The sequence below is a fragment of the Gobio gobio genome (genome assembly GCF_949357685.1).
Source record: "Gobio gobio genome assembly, chromosome: 3".
NCBI classification, from domain to species: Eukaryota; Metazoa; Chordata; class Actinopteri; order Cypriniformes; family Gobionidae; genus Gobio; species Gobio gobio.
Genome location: NC_137099.1, coordinates 21,004,688 through 21,021,784, shown reverse-complemented (window position 1 = coordinate 21,021,784; position 17,097 = coordinate 21,004,688). Strand labels below are relative to the sequence as shown.

At 41.2% G+C, this 17,097-nt stretch overlaps 1 protein-coding gene across 2 annotated transcripts in view; it reads right to left on the bottom strand.

Annotated features, from left to right (window-relative positions):
* fat1a (FAT atypical cadherin 1a) overlaps nt 1-17,097 on the bottom strand; it is a 114,552-nt gene that overhangs the window by 47,236 nt on the left and 50,219 nt on the right. For both annotated transcript variants that reach the window (XM_079813568.1, XM_079813569.1), the window contains exons 5-7: nt 13,636-13,965; nt 12,785-12,995; nt 10,779-10,918 (exon numbers count right to left, since the gene is read on the bottom strand). In XM_079813568.1, the coding sequence (XP_079669694.1) occupies nt 10,779-10,918; nt 12,785-12,995; nt 13,636-13,965 (681 nt within the window). The remainder of the gene's footprint in view (nt 1-10,778; nt 10,919-12,784; nt 12,996-13,635; nt 13,966-17,097) is intronic.

Below are 17,097 nucleotides of genomic sequence, written 5' to 3'. Positions count from 1 at the left end.
CAGTCTCTGCTGACTGCCCTTCGACAAGTCGAGGGCCAGAGTGCGGTTCCACTGAAACATTTTCAGAGGCTCCTGGGGCATATGGCATCTGCAGCCGCGGTAACGCCGCTCGGATTGCTTCATATGAGACCGCTTCAGCACTGGCTACGCGATCGAGTCCCGAGATGGGCATGGCGGTCTGGCACGCTCCGGGTCCCAGTGACTCGGGCCTGCTTACAGACACTCACCCCGTGGTCGAACCTCAAGTTTCTACGGACCGGAGTGTCCTTAGAACGAGCTTCCAGGCATGTTGTTGTGACAACAGATGCATCTTCCACGGGCTGGGGTGCCATGTGCAATGGACAAGCAGCCGCGGGCTCCTGGACAGGACCCCAGCGCCTTCTGCATGTCAATTGCCTCGAGTTACTGGCTGTACGGTTCGCCCTGCACCGCTTCCGAGCGTTGCTGAAGGGTCAACATGTGCTAGTCAGGACAGACAACACGGCCGTAGTAGCGTACATCAACCACCAGGGCGGTCTACGCTCCCACCGTATGTCTCAACTCGCCCGCCATCTCGTTTTGTGGAGTCAGAAGCGCCTGAGGTCCCTTCGTGCTGTCCACATCCCTGGAGACCTGAACTGTGCAGCCGACGAGCTGTCACGGTTTCAGCCTCTCCCCGGAGAGTGGAGACTCCACCCCCAGACGATCCAGCTGATATGGGAACGGTTCGGCGACGCACAGGTAGATCTGTTTGCCTCCCAGGACTCTTCCCATTGCTCCCTGTATTATTCCCTGACCGAGGGCACCCTCGGCACGGATGCACTGGCGCACAGCTGGCCGTCCGGGCTACGCAAGTATGCGTTTCCCCCAGTGAGCCTTCTTGCACGGGTACTGTGCAAGATCAGGGAGGACAAGGAGCAGGTCGTCTTGGTCGCCCCGCTTTGGCACGGCCAGACCTGGTTCCCAGAACTCTTACTCCTTGCGACAGCCCCTCCCTGGCCTATCCCTCTGAGACCAGACCTTCTGACTCAGAGACGGGGCACCTTTTGGCACCCGCGTCCAGCGTTCTGGAAGCTCCACGTGTGGCTTCTGGACGGGACACGGCAGGTTTGAGTAGCCTTCCACCTGCGGTGGTCGCTACCATCACTTCCGCTAGAGCTGAGTCTACGCGACGTCTCTACGCGTTGAAGTGGAACCTCTTCGTCACATGGTGCTCTTCCCGCCAAGAAGACCCCTGGAAATGCCCGATCGGGTCCGTGCTATCGTTTCTCCAGGAGGGGGTGGAGCGAAGGCTGTCTCCCTCCACCCTGAAAGTGTACGTGGCCGCAATATCTGCCTACCACGATCTCCTGGGAGACAAAAAGGTAAGTCAGCACGACCTGGTCATCAGGTTCCTGAGGGGAGCGAGGAGACTGAATCCTCCTCGCTCTCCTCTCGTTCCCTCTTGGGACCTCTCAGTAGTCTTAAGTGCTCTGCAGAGGCCTCCCTTTGAGCCTTTGCGGTCGGCCGAGATTAAGTTCTTGTCTATGAAGACGGCTCTGCTGACCGCATTGGCCTCGCTTAAGAGGGTCGGGGACCTGCAAGCATTTTCGGTTGACGAAGCGTGCCTTGAGTTCGGGCCGGCTAACTCTCACGTGATCCTGAGACCCCGGCCCGGATATGTGCCCAAGGTTCCTACCACTCCGTTCCGAGATCAGGTGGTGAACCTGCAAGCGCTGCCTTTGGAGGAGGCAGACCCAGCCTTGGCATTGCTCTGTCCAGTACGCGCTCTCCGCGCCTACGTAGACATGACGCAGTGTTTCAGGACCTCAGACCAGCTCTTTGTCTGTTATGGTGGAGAGCGGAAGGGAAGCGCTCTCTCAAAGCAGAGGTTGTCTCACTGGGTGGTGGACACCATTGTTTTGGCTTACCAGCAGCAAGGTCGACCATGTCCCCTTGGTGTGAGGGCACACTCCACCCGGAGTGTGGCCTCCTCTTGGGCTCTAGCGCATGGCGCCTCGCTAACAGACATCTGCAGAGCTGCAGGCTGGGCGACACCCAACACATTCGCCAGATTCTACAATCTCCGAGTGGAGCCAGTGTCCGACTTGTACTCGCCCCCCCGAGGGGCCGGTAATGGACCACGCTCAGGTGTCTTCGCTTGCTCGCCATTCCACTCCCATGACTGGATACGTGCGATATTTTCCTCAGGTGAGCTCCCCGAGAGCCCTGAGCTCCTCCAGCACTGTCGACGCCGACATCAGTTCAGTCTGCCCTTTCGAGCCCAGACCCTCATGTCCGGCCAGGTGCTCCGTGTGCATGGTTCCCCTCTGGCGACCCCCACACGAGTATTCCCACCGTAAGCCTCCTCAGTGAGCAGGTGTCTTTCCCTTGGCAAGTCCCTGCCACCCCTAGGGTTAAAAATCCACCTTCGGCTGGTACCCTAGAGATCTTCCATATGCAACCCTCAGCGGGTCATATGTGTATTCTCTAAGTCCTCCCTACGGTAGGCATCTTGGCATTCCCTCACTGGGATATGCTTCCCAGTGTACCTTGGTAATCCTGTGATAAGTGGGAGTCCTAGGGCCTTAAGTGGCGGGATCTCACACTTACGCAGGGCACTGGTTGACAGCTGAGTGGCGCTGTTTTACAGGTTCCCCCATTCGTTAGTCACTAACGTACGTCGTAGTGACTGAACGAAAGGGAACGTCCGGTTACGTATGTAACCCTCGTTCCCTGAGGAGGGAACGGAGACGTACGTTTCCTTAGCCACGTCAGCTGTGCTGCCTGGAACGCTAGGAGTTCAGTCTTGGCTCCTGCAGCAGTAACATAATGCGATGTTCGCAGCGTACTTCCTTATATACCCACGAGGTGGGGCGGAGTTACGCATGCAAATTCCGCATGCCCATGGCATTGGCACTGCCATTGGGCGCTGTTGAATACGATGAAGATGATTGGCTTCTAAGCGAAACCCCCCATTCGTTAGTCACTAACGTACGTCTCCGTTCCCTCCTCAGGGAACGAGGGTTACATACGTAACCGGACGATTTCCGACGCATTTCACCAGCCACTGTGGCTAGTGGATTTTAGGTGTAAATATAATTTATTCTGATGCAATATTCTCATCAGTGTTCTATCAGCTGACATATTTAAATCTAGAATATTGTGTGTATGAGCCCATACAGTGAAATACATACAGTGTTTCAAGTGATTTGACAGTTTATTTGATTAAATATCAAAAATCTAAAAGGTGTGCATCACCTGACACCTAGATAAACACTTTACAGTTGGTTTTATGACTGGGAGTCATTCTTTTCAAATGCTATTGAAGATAAAAACGTGTATACCAATGTTGTATGTAACTTTAGAGACGGCCCCTAAATTTGCGAATAACGAACATCCAACGTCAAGCCAACTTTATGCCAGTAACATCAGATGTGCTATAGTTCTGCTGGGATCTTTGTTTGAAACTATTTTCGTTGCTGAAATAGAACAAAAACAGTCAATCACTGTATGATGAATGAATCTCCTACGTACATCACAAGTACATCTCTGCTTTGTTGTTTATGATGAGAGTTTATGATGCATATTCCAGTGAGTGAGAGCACGCTCTGAACAAAACTCCGGTGTTTCAGCGATAACTAATCGTAACGCCTCTGATTATTAGATATTGCATTCATAAGCTCCACAGAATCGCGTGTGATTGGTTATAATGCGCAATGTGATTATAACAGATGCCTTTTGAGAAGACTACTACAGTAAAATTCAACCCGCCAAAGTTGCTAGTGGGAATGACTGTGTTACACGAAATATCTGAAATCCACCCGCAAATGGCGGGTTGGCAGGTGTTAATGTCATGCCCAGTATATATATATATACATAAATTTAGCTGTTAGCTGCCACTTGCTCTCAGCTCAAGATTAGCCCATGTGGGTGTAAGTGTGGGCAATGCTCACACTTGTCCTGACAGCATCAGCACGTCCCCTGTCCCAGAAGAACATGTTTGGTTTTATCGAATGCCAAAGGTCGGGGAAGAGAAATCTTGGCCTTTTTCTCTTTTCTCTTGCCTTCTCTCTCACACCTTACCCTGGAGACATGCCACCTGGCCCTGGCAGCCTGGCTTTTTTTTTTCATAAATCATGCCAGCACAGCCAGTCACTGAAAGCACCGGTGTAAATAGATGAAGCTTGTAGCTTGTATTTGTTTATACCCTGCCTGCTTTCCATGATGCTTTAGAAGCAGCACGACAGGCTTCTTGACTGTGATGCAAATGTACAGGGAAAAAACTCAAAGGAGCCCCACTAATGTCTAACACACATAGAGAAAGAAGGACAGATGGAGGGATTCGAGAGGAAGTGGTGAGTGAGGGAGTGATTAAAGAAAAAGATCAGAGAGTGTGAATGACAGATGAAGAAGGATGCGCGTGTGAAAGACAGAAAAGGAGAAAGATGAGAAACAGAAGTGAGGCACAATAAGAAGAAAGAGCAAGAGAGAGAGAAACGCAGAGAGGAATGTAACACTATATATGAAAATGAAGATCTGTATGTGTGAAAATTATGTATATACACAAAGACATCAGATGATCCCTAAGGGGGGCTATTCCAGAAGCCAGTAGCCCACTATTAAAGTTAAATTCCTGTTACAAACTTCTACCGCTTACACAGGCATTACCTCCCACCCATGGACATCTCTCAGGCTGGGTTAAAACATCTAAGATGTTATATACACACATACTGGACAATTATAACATGGAACATTCCAGCACTATTTTAGCAACAGATGTAATTTTAGACTTCAGACTAAATTGCATTTTAAAATTGGCCACATTTTCTCTTGAAAATTGTTCCGTTTTGCAATCGTAATCCAATTTGTTCAGCTAATCTCTAATGCTTGACCTCCGTGGTCGCCTCAATGCCTTGTTTGTCTCGATAAGGGTGTTATTGAATCATAGGCATGCACATACCTTGAAAACTCTCACACACAATTATATGCATGCTATTTATTAGATTTAACATCCTTATTGTGGCAGGCACAGGTATTGTGGCATGCATAGTTATTATAATCACACTACCGTTTGAGGTCAGTAAGATATATATATTAGTGCTAGGCAATCGATTAATCGCAATTAATCGCATCCAAAAAAAAAGTTTGTGTTTACATTATATGTGTGTGTACGGTGTATAATTATTATGTGAATATAAATTACACACTCACTCATTCATGTATATATTTAAGAAATATTTGCATGTATATACTGTATAATATATATATATATATATATATATATATATATATATATATATATATATATATATATATATATATATATATATATCAGCATCTTACAATAAGTTCTAAAGACAAAATATGACCCTTAAGACTGGAGTAATGGGTGCTAGTAAAAATATATTTACATTTTAAAATATATTAAATTAGAACTTTTGAACAGTAGTATAAATTGTACACAAATCTATGAGTTTTGATCGGGGGTCACTGGGTGGGACTCAAAGGAAAAATTCACTGATGGATATTTTTATTCTGAAGAGCATTCCCTCAAAGAAGAGTAAGAAATCCCAGGCAGAAATGGGCACTGTTCACCCAGATCCCCATATTTCTTTGTATGTGACATGTCTTAGGGAAAATTACTTTGGCACAGTCGCAAACACACAGGGTTGCTACACATTCTCTCAGAAGGCCTAAAATAGGATTACACCCAGCATACACTTTCCTCCCCCTCTGCATTCTTTTCTTCCCTTCCAAAATAATCATAATCCCTCATTGCCTGTCTGAAATGTGGTGCTTTTGTTGAGATTGGGGTGAAAGAGAGATAAAAAAAAGAAGTGTGGAGATAAATGGCAAAAACAATGAAAATAGAGCATGGAGAAGGTCTGGCAAGCCCATGTGGAATACACATGACTTTGATTTAAACAAAGATATGCGGCTCCATGAGGAGGAGAGAGCTAATCGCTTCAGGAGAGGGTCACTAGACATACAAAGGCAAAAGTGGAGCCTGAATGCAGATTTATGATTAAAAACGTGCATTTGGTGGGTTGCAAGGGTAACAAAATTCATTCAAATAAATCAAACAAATAGATACAATCCTCCTCATCAGCTGTAGTCTGTTTCAGATTGTGTTTTCTTTCAAACACAACTGGCACATGATATAGTTGTTGATATACTCCCTGGGTCACACTCTGAAATTGACTTTGGAACCTGCATGTATTTAGATGCAGCTGTTCCAAAACAAGTGCTTCTCGTAGCCAAACTCATTAGTTGGTCAATGAAGAAATCAAAGATGAAACAAGTTTCAAATGGGTTATATTACTCATCCATCTTTCTCTTGCTTTGTAAGGCGAGATGAAAGCTTGCAGGCATGCACTTAATATTGCCTCTTTAGTGTTTTAAGGGCAAATATTTGCTTGATTTGTTTAGCCTAGTTTCCTTTCCAGCACCTGCCTGAGCGTTTACAGAGATATTAGAAAGTGTTGAGTTAATTAGCAAGCAAGCTGAAAACTCCTGTCAGGGTGATCTAATGTACCAAGGACGTCTGCAAAGGAAAAACAAACTGTCTTCCCTAGTCTAGTACAGTTAAACCAGTACTGAGACACCTGACAAAAACAAGCTATAGATTTTGCAATTTTGTTTTGTATATAGGATCAGTTTGCAAAAAAATGTCCAGGTAACGCCGTGTCTACACCGAATGCGACAAAAGACAATATAACCCATTATAATCAGTGATGTTGTCTACACTGGATGCGGCGCGACATGACAAATCCCCGACAGTGAACTGATGCCTCGTTCTATTTATGACGTACCCCAAGCACTCACGATACTTCTCATAGGAAGGACAAATGGATATGCAACGGTCGCTTTGTCGCGTCTAGTGTAGACAGCTTCTAGCTGTTGTGGCACGTCAACGGTCGCGTCTGGTATAGTAGTATATGTAATATTTCATCACAAAAGAATACGGCATTTTATTTGAATACATTTTTCAATAAGAAATATATGTATACAGTGCTGGGTAGTAATTGATTACATGTAATCTGGATTCTGTAATAATCAGATTCCAAAAATTACGTACTTGTAATTAGATTATAATTACATTACATTTTAACATATTCGTAATCAGACTACAGTTAATTTTCTATTGATTTCATGTCATTCTCACAATGGTAGTAAATTATTCATAATTTATTGATTCTACTTATTTTCTATAGAAGTCTACTGCATATATACTGTCTGTTAGAAGGTCTTTTAGGTTTGTGGAATTGCACACACAGACCAGCCACTAGTTATGTGACTATCACTGAAAACTGAGACCTACAGCATTTGATCACTGGATTACAGAAATCATTTTTATTTTTAAACATTGCATATCTAATCAGCTCTTGACGAACACAATTATTGTTTGAATTATCACTCAGTGAGTCATTTATCCATGCATTACTGTAATTTCATATTTACAAGCAATGCAGGGTTTCTCCAACTTTTATGTCGGCTGAACCTTTTTGCCCTAATACATTTACTTGAAGTATACCCTGTGATTTTACGTTAATAAATTAGGTCAATAATAAATTTAAGCAAATTTTTAATAATAATACAAAGTTCACGGTTCTCTGATGTCGGTTAATGGCTTAATAGCGTTTCATTAAACTCACGAAATTAAATTCCTTCACAAACCACAGTCTGGGAAACCCTGATATAATGTAAAATGTAATGCACTTCATGTTGTTGGAAAAAAAAATAGAATACATTTTATTTCTCTTTGTATTTTTATATCAATATGTTAAAAGATTATCCTATTCAAATCAATGTGAAAAATTAGCTTTTTTTTGCTTATGTAAGGTCATTTTGCTTTTGTAAAATATTCTTTGCCTTATGATTTTGGTGTAAAATATGATCCACACATGCTGTGAGAATTACCCAAAAGCTCTTGTCTGTTGTTGATTTTAAGACTTACAAAATATTTAAATACCAATTTTTATTACAGGGGACTAAACGGAGTAGATTAGCTGACTGACATAAAATGTGTAATCACTGATTTAGAGCCAGATTAATATTTCCCATCAACACGTCCATCGCCATAGGTCAACGAATACATAACTGAACCTCAAGAAGTTGATAAACCCAACACAAAAGAGACAAAACCTCAAAAATTTGTGCACAAGCAGCTCCAGCCAAAGCCAGATGCAGGGCACTGAAGTCTGCACTCTGTGCCCTGTGAATGTGACAACTGTAACTGATTAGACTTGATAGGTTTGAGGGCTCAACAATAGATTCAGATTAAGCAGGGCTGATCGGGGGACGCTTTGAAGAGCTGCAGCGCAAGGACTCAGTGCCTTGTCACTACTTTTTTGTTTGGAAACTTTGTCAATAAGAGGGAGAGAGATTTGGAAGGGGAGGAGGGTGGTGGCTTCAGTTCAGGATATTCGTGGCAGTTAATTTTGCGTGCAGGAATGTATGTGTTCGGTGGTATCGTTGGCCACAGTGGTCTGCTTGATCACAAGAGAGTTCCGACAGTGTTGCCTAAACATATCCCGGGAGGGGGGTTGGGGAGCCGCTCACAATGCAGGCTCTGTTCACGAGAGTGAGGGCAAAAACATGGCCCTCATCCAGAGAGCCCCTCTCTTCAGTGACCTCTTTAGGACCATATGCAAAGATTTACTCATGCTCCAACAGGAAATCAACACATAAACTATGTGGCCAGTTTAGAGGTGATATAAATGATGTAGGGAAGACCAGGGGCAACTTGTTTTACACTTTATGCTATAACTCACAGACTACTACAAATCTACCTAATATTACGGTAAAAAAGAAACCATACCGATAATGGACTTTTGAGAATGATGAGATCATACTATCAAATAAAAGGTAAATATAAAAGGTCAGAATTTTACATTCTCCCCCAATTACATTATATTAACCATTTAACTCACAAAAAAGCATGCCTCAAAGTAGTAATGCTATACACCATAGTCTAACTTATTTTGATACTATTTAGTTTAGCTTTTAGGAATGTGTATTTAGAGCAAAGTGATATGCTAGAGGGCCCTATTTTAACGATCTGAGCGCATGGTCTGAAGTGCATTGTGCAGGTCCAAATCCACTTTTGCTAGTTTAATGACGGAAAAAACAACGGAAAAAAACAGTCGATGCACCAGGTGCATGGTCCAAAAGTCTCATCTCCCATTCCCTTAAAAAGCCAGTTGCACTTGCATCATGGCGGATTCGCTACAGTATTTACATGGTGGAATTTGCGAGGGGAAAGACTGAACGCTTCTCCAGAGAGCAATCTTTTTATTTTTAATATTTAAAAATGTTTGTGTGCTGTTGCGCATCCCTGTGTGTAATAAGCAGAGTGTACACGTGTTGCGCACCCGCCTATAGGCGCATATTACTAAAGCATATTAAATAACACAAAGAATACAGCACTATTGACTTTAGACCAGTTTTTGTTGGTCCATGGCACAGTCGTTTTTAGTTGCCTCAAAATAGCAATGCACCAATAATGCGCCTGAACACACCTTGTTTTCAGACCAGCACGCCCATTGGCAAATAGATGGGCGCCAGTGCATTTGCTATTGAAACAACGTGGCATTGGATGTGAAAATTATAACTGCGTCAAACTGAAACTAGCAAAAAACACTTGCGTCACGCCTGACGTCGCATTGCCCTGGGTTTACAATAGGGCCCATAATGCTTTAAATCGGTTTAAATTGTTTAATGAAATATACTGATCAGCTAACTCAGCTGGTGTTCTATGATTAAAGTAAATAGTTTGATTAGAAAATGTCCATTATGCACTTTCTATTCATACAAATTTAATTTCAGTAGTGCTAAAATTGCCCCCAATTCTGTTAGCATCTGTCATCCAATTATATTTTATATATTTATAATTTACATGTATTTGTTTATATTTCTTTCCCCAAAACTATTTTTGTTGGCAAAGAACTAGGCATATGCCGACAAGTCATCCCTGCATCATTCATCTTATTTGTAACAAATGCAGAGGTCAAAGTAAATTGATAAGTTTGGAAAACTTTGTAAAGCACCTTTATTGAAAGGTATTATTAATGTTCTCCTAAGATAAATATACAACGGAATTAAAGAAAACGAGCGAGACTGTCAGAGGAAGCAAAAGAAAAAGCAGGGAGCCAGACAGCTTCATCCTCCTCACACGCTCCAGGAATGAGACAATGGAAGATTCCAGGAACCCCAGCCAAAAACTCTCCGTCCGCCTGGGCCAAGGAATGTCTGCCAGCATGTTGTGACGTGAGGTATTTGAGGAACATTCAGGGAACCTTTAGACATCAAAAATGTCTACAAAATCTGACCTGATTCTGACTAGAGAAATTGTCCAAAGCTTAGTATTTCGAACCTTTTTCCCAGAAAAACTTACGACCTGGCCTGCACTGAACCTGTACAAAACAAGCTATAAATATACCTCTAAAATCACTGCAAAACATGTATTTGAAGGTCAGGTTTAATGACTCTATTTTTGTGCATTCACTAGACCCATGTACATCCATATCAATAGCAAGATGCTGTGCTCCTTTTTTAATCCTGAAGGCTGATATGAGCTTATACAGAAAAGACCTTTGGGACCTACAGTGCCAGTGCAGTCAAAAGAGGAAACTCAATTTGGAAAGTTGAAAATGCTTAGGTTGCTTTTCCTTCCTTGCCACCAGTGAAATGTACAAGCACAAAAAAATCGGAGCCATTTTTGCCCCTCATAGTGATCTCTAAAAAGAAGCCCAGGCCCTTTATGGTGAGTGCACAATGCTCTGCTTCCATAAACACTTCATTAGCAATTCAATTACCTGCGTGCTGACAGATCTGGTGCCATCTGTTGCGTCCACAGTCAGATTGTAATGGGATTTCTGCTCTGCGTCCAGCACTTGGGCCACAATCACCGTCCCACTCGCCTTCCCCACCTCAAAACGACTGTCAGAATTACCACCTGTTGAGAGGAGGTTTTCACCACAACCAAAATGGACAGGAAATTAGATGGCCATCATCACAAGTTAGGCAGTTGAAGACAGGAGAGAGAAAAAGAGAACTGCACAGGTGGCAAAAGTCAGGCTGTCACGGTTGTGGTTTTGCAGCAACTGTTTCACACTTTTTGTGTAAACCACAATAATAGCTGTCTGACCATTCTACCATATCCTTGCCTTAGTGCATCAAAACCCAAAAGATATAACATATTATTAAAATATGTGTATTTATTTATTATTGAAAGTAAATAACGAGAGTGTCCACAATAAAAATAAGGAAAAATCTAGTTTAATACTACTACTAATAATAATAATTTGTGACAGTCATTTTAATTTTTTGCAGACATTTTTGGCAATATCAATAGGTAGTGATGCATGCTTGTTAAATTTGTTTGTAGGATATTCCAAACTACTTTTACTAACTAAGTAAACTAATTTTAATTTGTAATATTATTTTAATTTGCATTTTACTTATATTACATCCATTGACGTTCTCTTTCATTTCTTTATATCATGAAAGCGAAAATGAATTGAATTCTGAATTGAAATTTATTTTGATATTTTTTGTTTGGAGCATAATTATTTACAGAAAATCTTCTTCATAGAAGAGGTGAACTCAATTCGTTGTATGTATAAATATATATTTTTTAATACATTTTGAAATAAAGTAATATATTAAATTCAGTAATAGATTTATATAAACAAGCTATTTCACACATATAAGAATGTGGTGGTACAGAAATACAGTATATATCGGTCAATAACCATACTGCTTAGTTGATTAATTGTCTATTAATAGATTTTGGAACTGTCACAAGGAAAAGCTATTATAAAATTCTTTATTTGCCATTTTAAAAACACCAACAGCTTTGCCGATGGAAAATATTCTATATATAGTTTGAATTTTAAGTAAAAAAGTGCTATCCTTAATTTGTATTATACAAATGTATCGGTCATCCTGCTCTTTTGATCTTGCCAGCCACCACTGAATCACCAGCAGTATATATTTGTTCTGATTAAATGACCAAACATAAATTTAACAATAAGAAAAACAGCACACATGAAAGAAAATGAGAGCACTGGGCCTTCAAAGTGAACAACACTAAGTGCATAGGCTGGCAAGGAAAATGTATGCAATAGTAAAACAATCTCATAGGGTGGACAGAGACAACTCATTTTGATTTAATGATCTAAATTGAACTTCTTCATTGCCAGCTCGTACGCCCTTAAAGAGAAAGAATCAAAACTTGGGACCTGGCGCAACCAATGTGAAACAATCACAACAGCACGAGTACAAAAGCACATGACAGATCTCATAACAGCCACGCAAAGTAGTATTAGGAGATCTGCGGCAGATACCTTCTGCAGTGCAGTTCAGGTCGCAAGCCATCTGAACGATGTAAAACAGTTCTTTAGCCGCTATGTCCTCTTCCAAAGCCAAGAAGAAGAGCAAGGAGACAAACGGGAGAAAAGCAAGAGGAGAGAAGCAGAAGAAACCAAACCATTCCAAAATAAAGAAGGAGAACAAGTAGAAAAGAGAGAGAAAGTAAAGGTTGTCAGTAATAGACTTGTTAAAAGATAACAGGACAGGAAGAGGATGCAAACTATTATATCGTATTATGACAGTTCTATTGAGAAGATAAACACAAAGATAGAAGTTAATTCATGCAAATAAACTTCATCTTAAGAGTCTCATTAGAAGATTTAATCATTTCAGTTTGTAACACATTTGTGTACTAACAAAGACACTTATTAGGATCCAAGCTTTAGAATGTAAAAGCTGTCAAATCAACACACACAACAAACTCTCAGATGATTTACTTCCACCATACCTGTTATTTCAAACCAGACTGGTGTGTCCACAGACTCCATGGTGATGACCCCGACCATGTGTGCCACGGGGTCGCTCTCCATGACAGAAAAGGAGTAAAACGGCTCGTCAAATGCCAGAGGGGCAGTGCTCGGCTCCGGCTTGGGGATCCATTCGATGTGTAGACGGCAGGTGGACGACTTCTGGGGTCGGCCATTATCCACTGCTTTAATCTGAAGGATAAATGTTGTATAAAAAAGTGTGCAAATCAAACAATAAAACTACTACGTAAATAACTGTTATTTATTATTGTTAATAATGTAACAGTAATGTTTTCTAATATATGGAAGCCAACAGAAGCCATAAAATAAGTGCTGATCTCAAAAATTGGTTTTAGGATTCATATGTTTGGGAATAATAGTAAGTTTTGCAACTCTGTTTGGTAGTGGTATTAAACACTTTAAGCTCAATCAGGGATAGATACAACTATCTGTGTACTACTAAATGTGGGAAAGACACAACGTTACCAGAACACCTGTCACTGTGACGTTTGGAAAGCGACAGATGTTAGGTAATGAAACAATGGGAGGTCTGGCAAAAATGTCACTGGCCACATAGGCGGGCAGGAAGTTCACTATGCGCTCGTAAACTTCAATCAGAGGGGCATTCAGGAAAAATGTAGAGTGTATCAAATCTGAGATCTCAGGTTTCTACATTCTAGAACATATAACGGCCTCCTCAAACTACAAAGCAAATATATTTGCAATAAGAAGGACCCAGTTTTCATATCTTGCTATTTGCATATGTCTAATGTTTCCAAGTGTGCTAATACAAATAACAGAATATGTGCTACAGAAATGTGTACATCCTCACCGTTAAGATATCATAATCTCCAGCAGAAGAAAGCTTCTTAAAGGAAACCATGCCAGTTTTGGGCTCAATGAAGAACTTTCCCTGTTCGTCTCCGTCCTCGATGCTGTAGGAGATCTCAGCATTTGGCCCTTCGTCTCGATCTGAGGCGATGACGCGGTACACAGGATCTCTCTTGAGCGCACGCTCTTTCTCTGGCTTTTCTCGCTCTGGGAGTTTAATTTTGTAGACTTTCTCCATAAATTGTGGTTTGTTGTCATTCTCATCCAGGACTTTGACAATGACTCGAACAGTAGTGGACTTCACAGGAACGCCCTGATCAGACACCGTGATCTGTAACGCAAAATTGTGGAATGTGAAGTTATGATACAGTTGACTAATTGTTCAGAAAACAAACAGAATTTTGAAAATATGTACTTGTGCACATCACTTTAAAAGTTAGATTTTTTTGGGATAGAACGCTTCAGGGGGCTGATAGAAAATCCTGTAATTGAGGGGGGCGGAAAGATTCATTCACTCAGTTCTAGTTTTCTCCTTTCCTTTCATGTCAAATAACCCCAAAACCCAAGAGAGGCGGTGTCATAATGAACATTTTCAATTAGAGTGACAAAACGAGCGGTACTAAAAGAGGTGCACAGGACAATAATAGAACACACTCAAGAATATCTGACACAAGTGATTGAAAACCTTCATTATAGCGAGCGCTTCAATCAATCGCCGTTCAGAGGTAAAGAAAAATCTCCTGTTCGGAACACGAGGGCAAGTGTTCCTATCTAAGTCAATTGGCTGACAAAATTGAAGTAATTCCCTGTGCGCTTAGCTGTCAAGCAATCTTTTCAGAGATGTGCAGAAAGGCGGGAAGGGTTTACGGGGGTTAGAACAGACTGTTATGCATTAGTCTGTGTGATTGCGGGATGATGTTTTTTCTACATAATTTCTCTTTTATGACTTCTGAAGAAAAAATACCGTCATGAATGTGATAGCCTGACAGGCTACATGGCCTCAAAATGAGTGTGCTTTTTATTTGTTCTTAAAGCTAGTCTGATCATCTAATCAAATTGTATTGTTTAGTACGCATTATTCAAAAAGGCATTAGTTGGTTTATATCGATTGTATTGCAAGCACACTATAGTGACAAGAAAAGATAAAAAGTTCACAAAAATGCACACCAGTTCTAACAGCAAAGCACTTTTGTCAACAATATGAACAGTAATAGGTACAGGAGTTGTTCCAAACGAGCAAAGACGGTGGCATTAAGCAGATGCTAGTGGTTTGTTGAGCATATACTCATGCTCAGAACGCCGTGTCCAATCTCAGCTGGTATCCGTTAACCAGCTCATTAATTTCCTCTGGATATCTTCAGTTAATCTTGGAAAATGCCCATTTGAGGCAGCTTAATGGTACGCTGGTGCATAAGCTGATGAATGCAAACACACACAGAGATGCAGACATACACACTATTTCCTGCTAATGAACTCAGCAGACTTGTGTAGCTTTGAGTCCAACATATGAACTACCGCTTTCTATGGCTGAAGCAGATGAACAATAGGCCAGCAGAGACATTTAAAGCATCTGCTCAACACTGTAAAAACGGTCCAGCTTTTGGTGTAAACAACGAATAGACCTATAATGTATATTTGTTTTTAAAGCTGTCCAGTGCTGTCTAAGTGTTTTAGCCAAACAGATTTAATTGAATAGGAGGACAAGGGACACAACATTCCTCTCTCCCGAGCTGAGTGTGTTATGCCTGCAATGCACTGCTTTTTAAAAACCTGTTCCAGCAACTGGAAATAATTCAGACAGTTGAAATTAAATTTCCAGTTCAATAAAAAAAATATCCCATGTCTGCTTTGAACATCAATTATATAACTCGATTTTTACATTTACTGTGGCGCTTGCCTGAGTAAAATCATCCACAGTGTGAAAATGACCACTTAAAGTAAAAACACACCTCTCCTCAAGACACAAGATTTGCAGTCTTACACGGCATTTACATTACCAGGGTTTTTCCTGGGTCAAAAATGGTCTTCGGTGGTGGCTGACAGACATGGTCATCCATACACACACACACACACGCACGCACAGTAAAAAAGTTCCCTACCCACGTGATCTGCAAGTGCAATACTGACAAAACATTTTAAATAAATTCAAATAAAATTTGTAATTTTTGCTTATCTTATTTTGATACCTTGATGTTTGTTTTTGTTCCTCATTTTTACACTATTTACTGATAGTTGTTTTGGTATATAATCATATCAATATTAAAAAGTAGTATTAAAAAATGAACAAATAGCCAAATTTTCTGCTATATACAATTTCATAAAATTATCAGCTAGCTAACCACAACTTTGTTCTGGGTTCACTCCAGTCTAAACTAAATGATTTTAGGCTATTTATTTTACTACACATTGTCCAAATAAATAAGCTGAAAGACTGTGGATGATTAAAGCTAATTCTTACTATCCACTCTTGCTAAAGTGGGTAAGCACACTTGTGTTCTCATTTCAAGTGTTCCGAGTAAATGATTCAACTGATTCATGAGTTCAGTGTTGGACTGATCCGTTCTAACCAGTCGTTAAAATGATTCGGTTCAAAGGAGTCATAATGTGGCGAATCGGACATTGGCTGACGCGCTGTGTGTGAATCCCGTCTGTTAGAACATCGCGAAAGATTTGTCAACACACAGAAAACACTTCATAACCGGACAGGATTTGTTTCACGTTTATTGAAAGTATGCTTTATGTCAGCTGGTCAGAGAATCAGTCAATGTTTTTTGAGCGCATTTCACACCCAGCGGTAATTAAAGGAAAACATCGTCTGATAGCGCCACGTGCAACATGGATTCGGTCTTCCGACCTTTTGATTTTGATTAACGCAATATGTGAAATATTAGAAAGCTAAGAATGCTTATTTTGAAGACAGAGAGAGAGTGCGAGCGGGGGAGGAGCTCTCTGGTCGTTCTCTCTGACACTCAGTTAACGCAAGGGCAGCATCTATTCTACATCACTCCTAAATCACAATAACTCATCAAATAAGGCTTTGGCGGGACAACAATTTGTTTTGGCGGCCGCCAAAAAATTTTCAATGTAGGAAAAACCCTGATTACATTTATGCATTTGGCAGATCCAAAGCGACTAACATTGCACTAAAGAGTTACATTTTAATCAGTTCATGCATTGCCTGGGAATCGAACCCATGACCTCTGTGTTGCTAGCGCCATGTGCTACTGTTTAAGCTACCATTATGCTATCAATCACGTTCATAGCGGGATGGATTACAAATCCCTTAATTACGAGCGATAGTGGTGTTTCATTTGTGGACAAATTTGCTTTTGAACTAATCTTAAGTGAATGATTCTCTCTATATCATGCATGGAGACTGTGAACAGAGCTAAATGGTCCATGTTGTTCATTAAAAGGAAATTAATGAACTCAAGAACAAGATAAATCAGGCATCTTGTTTGTG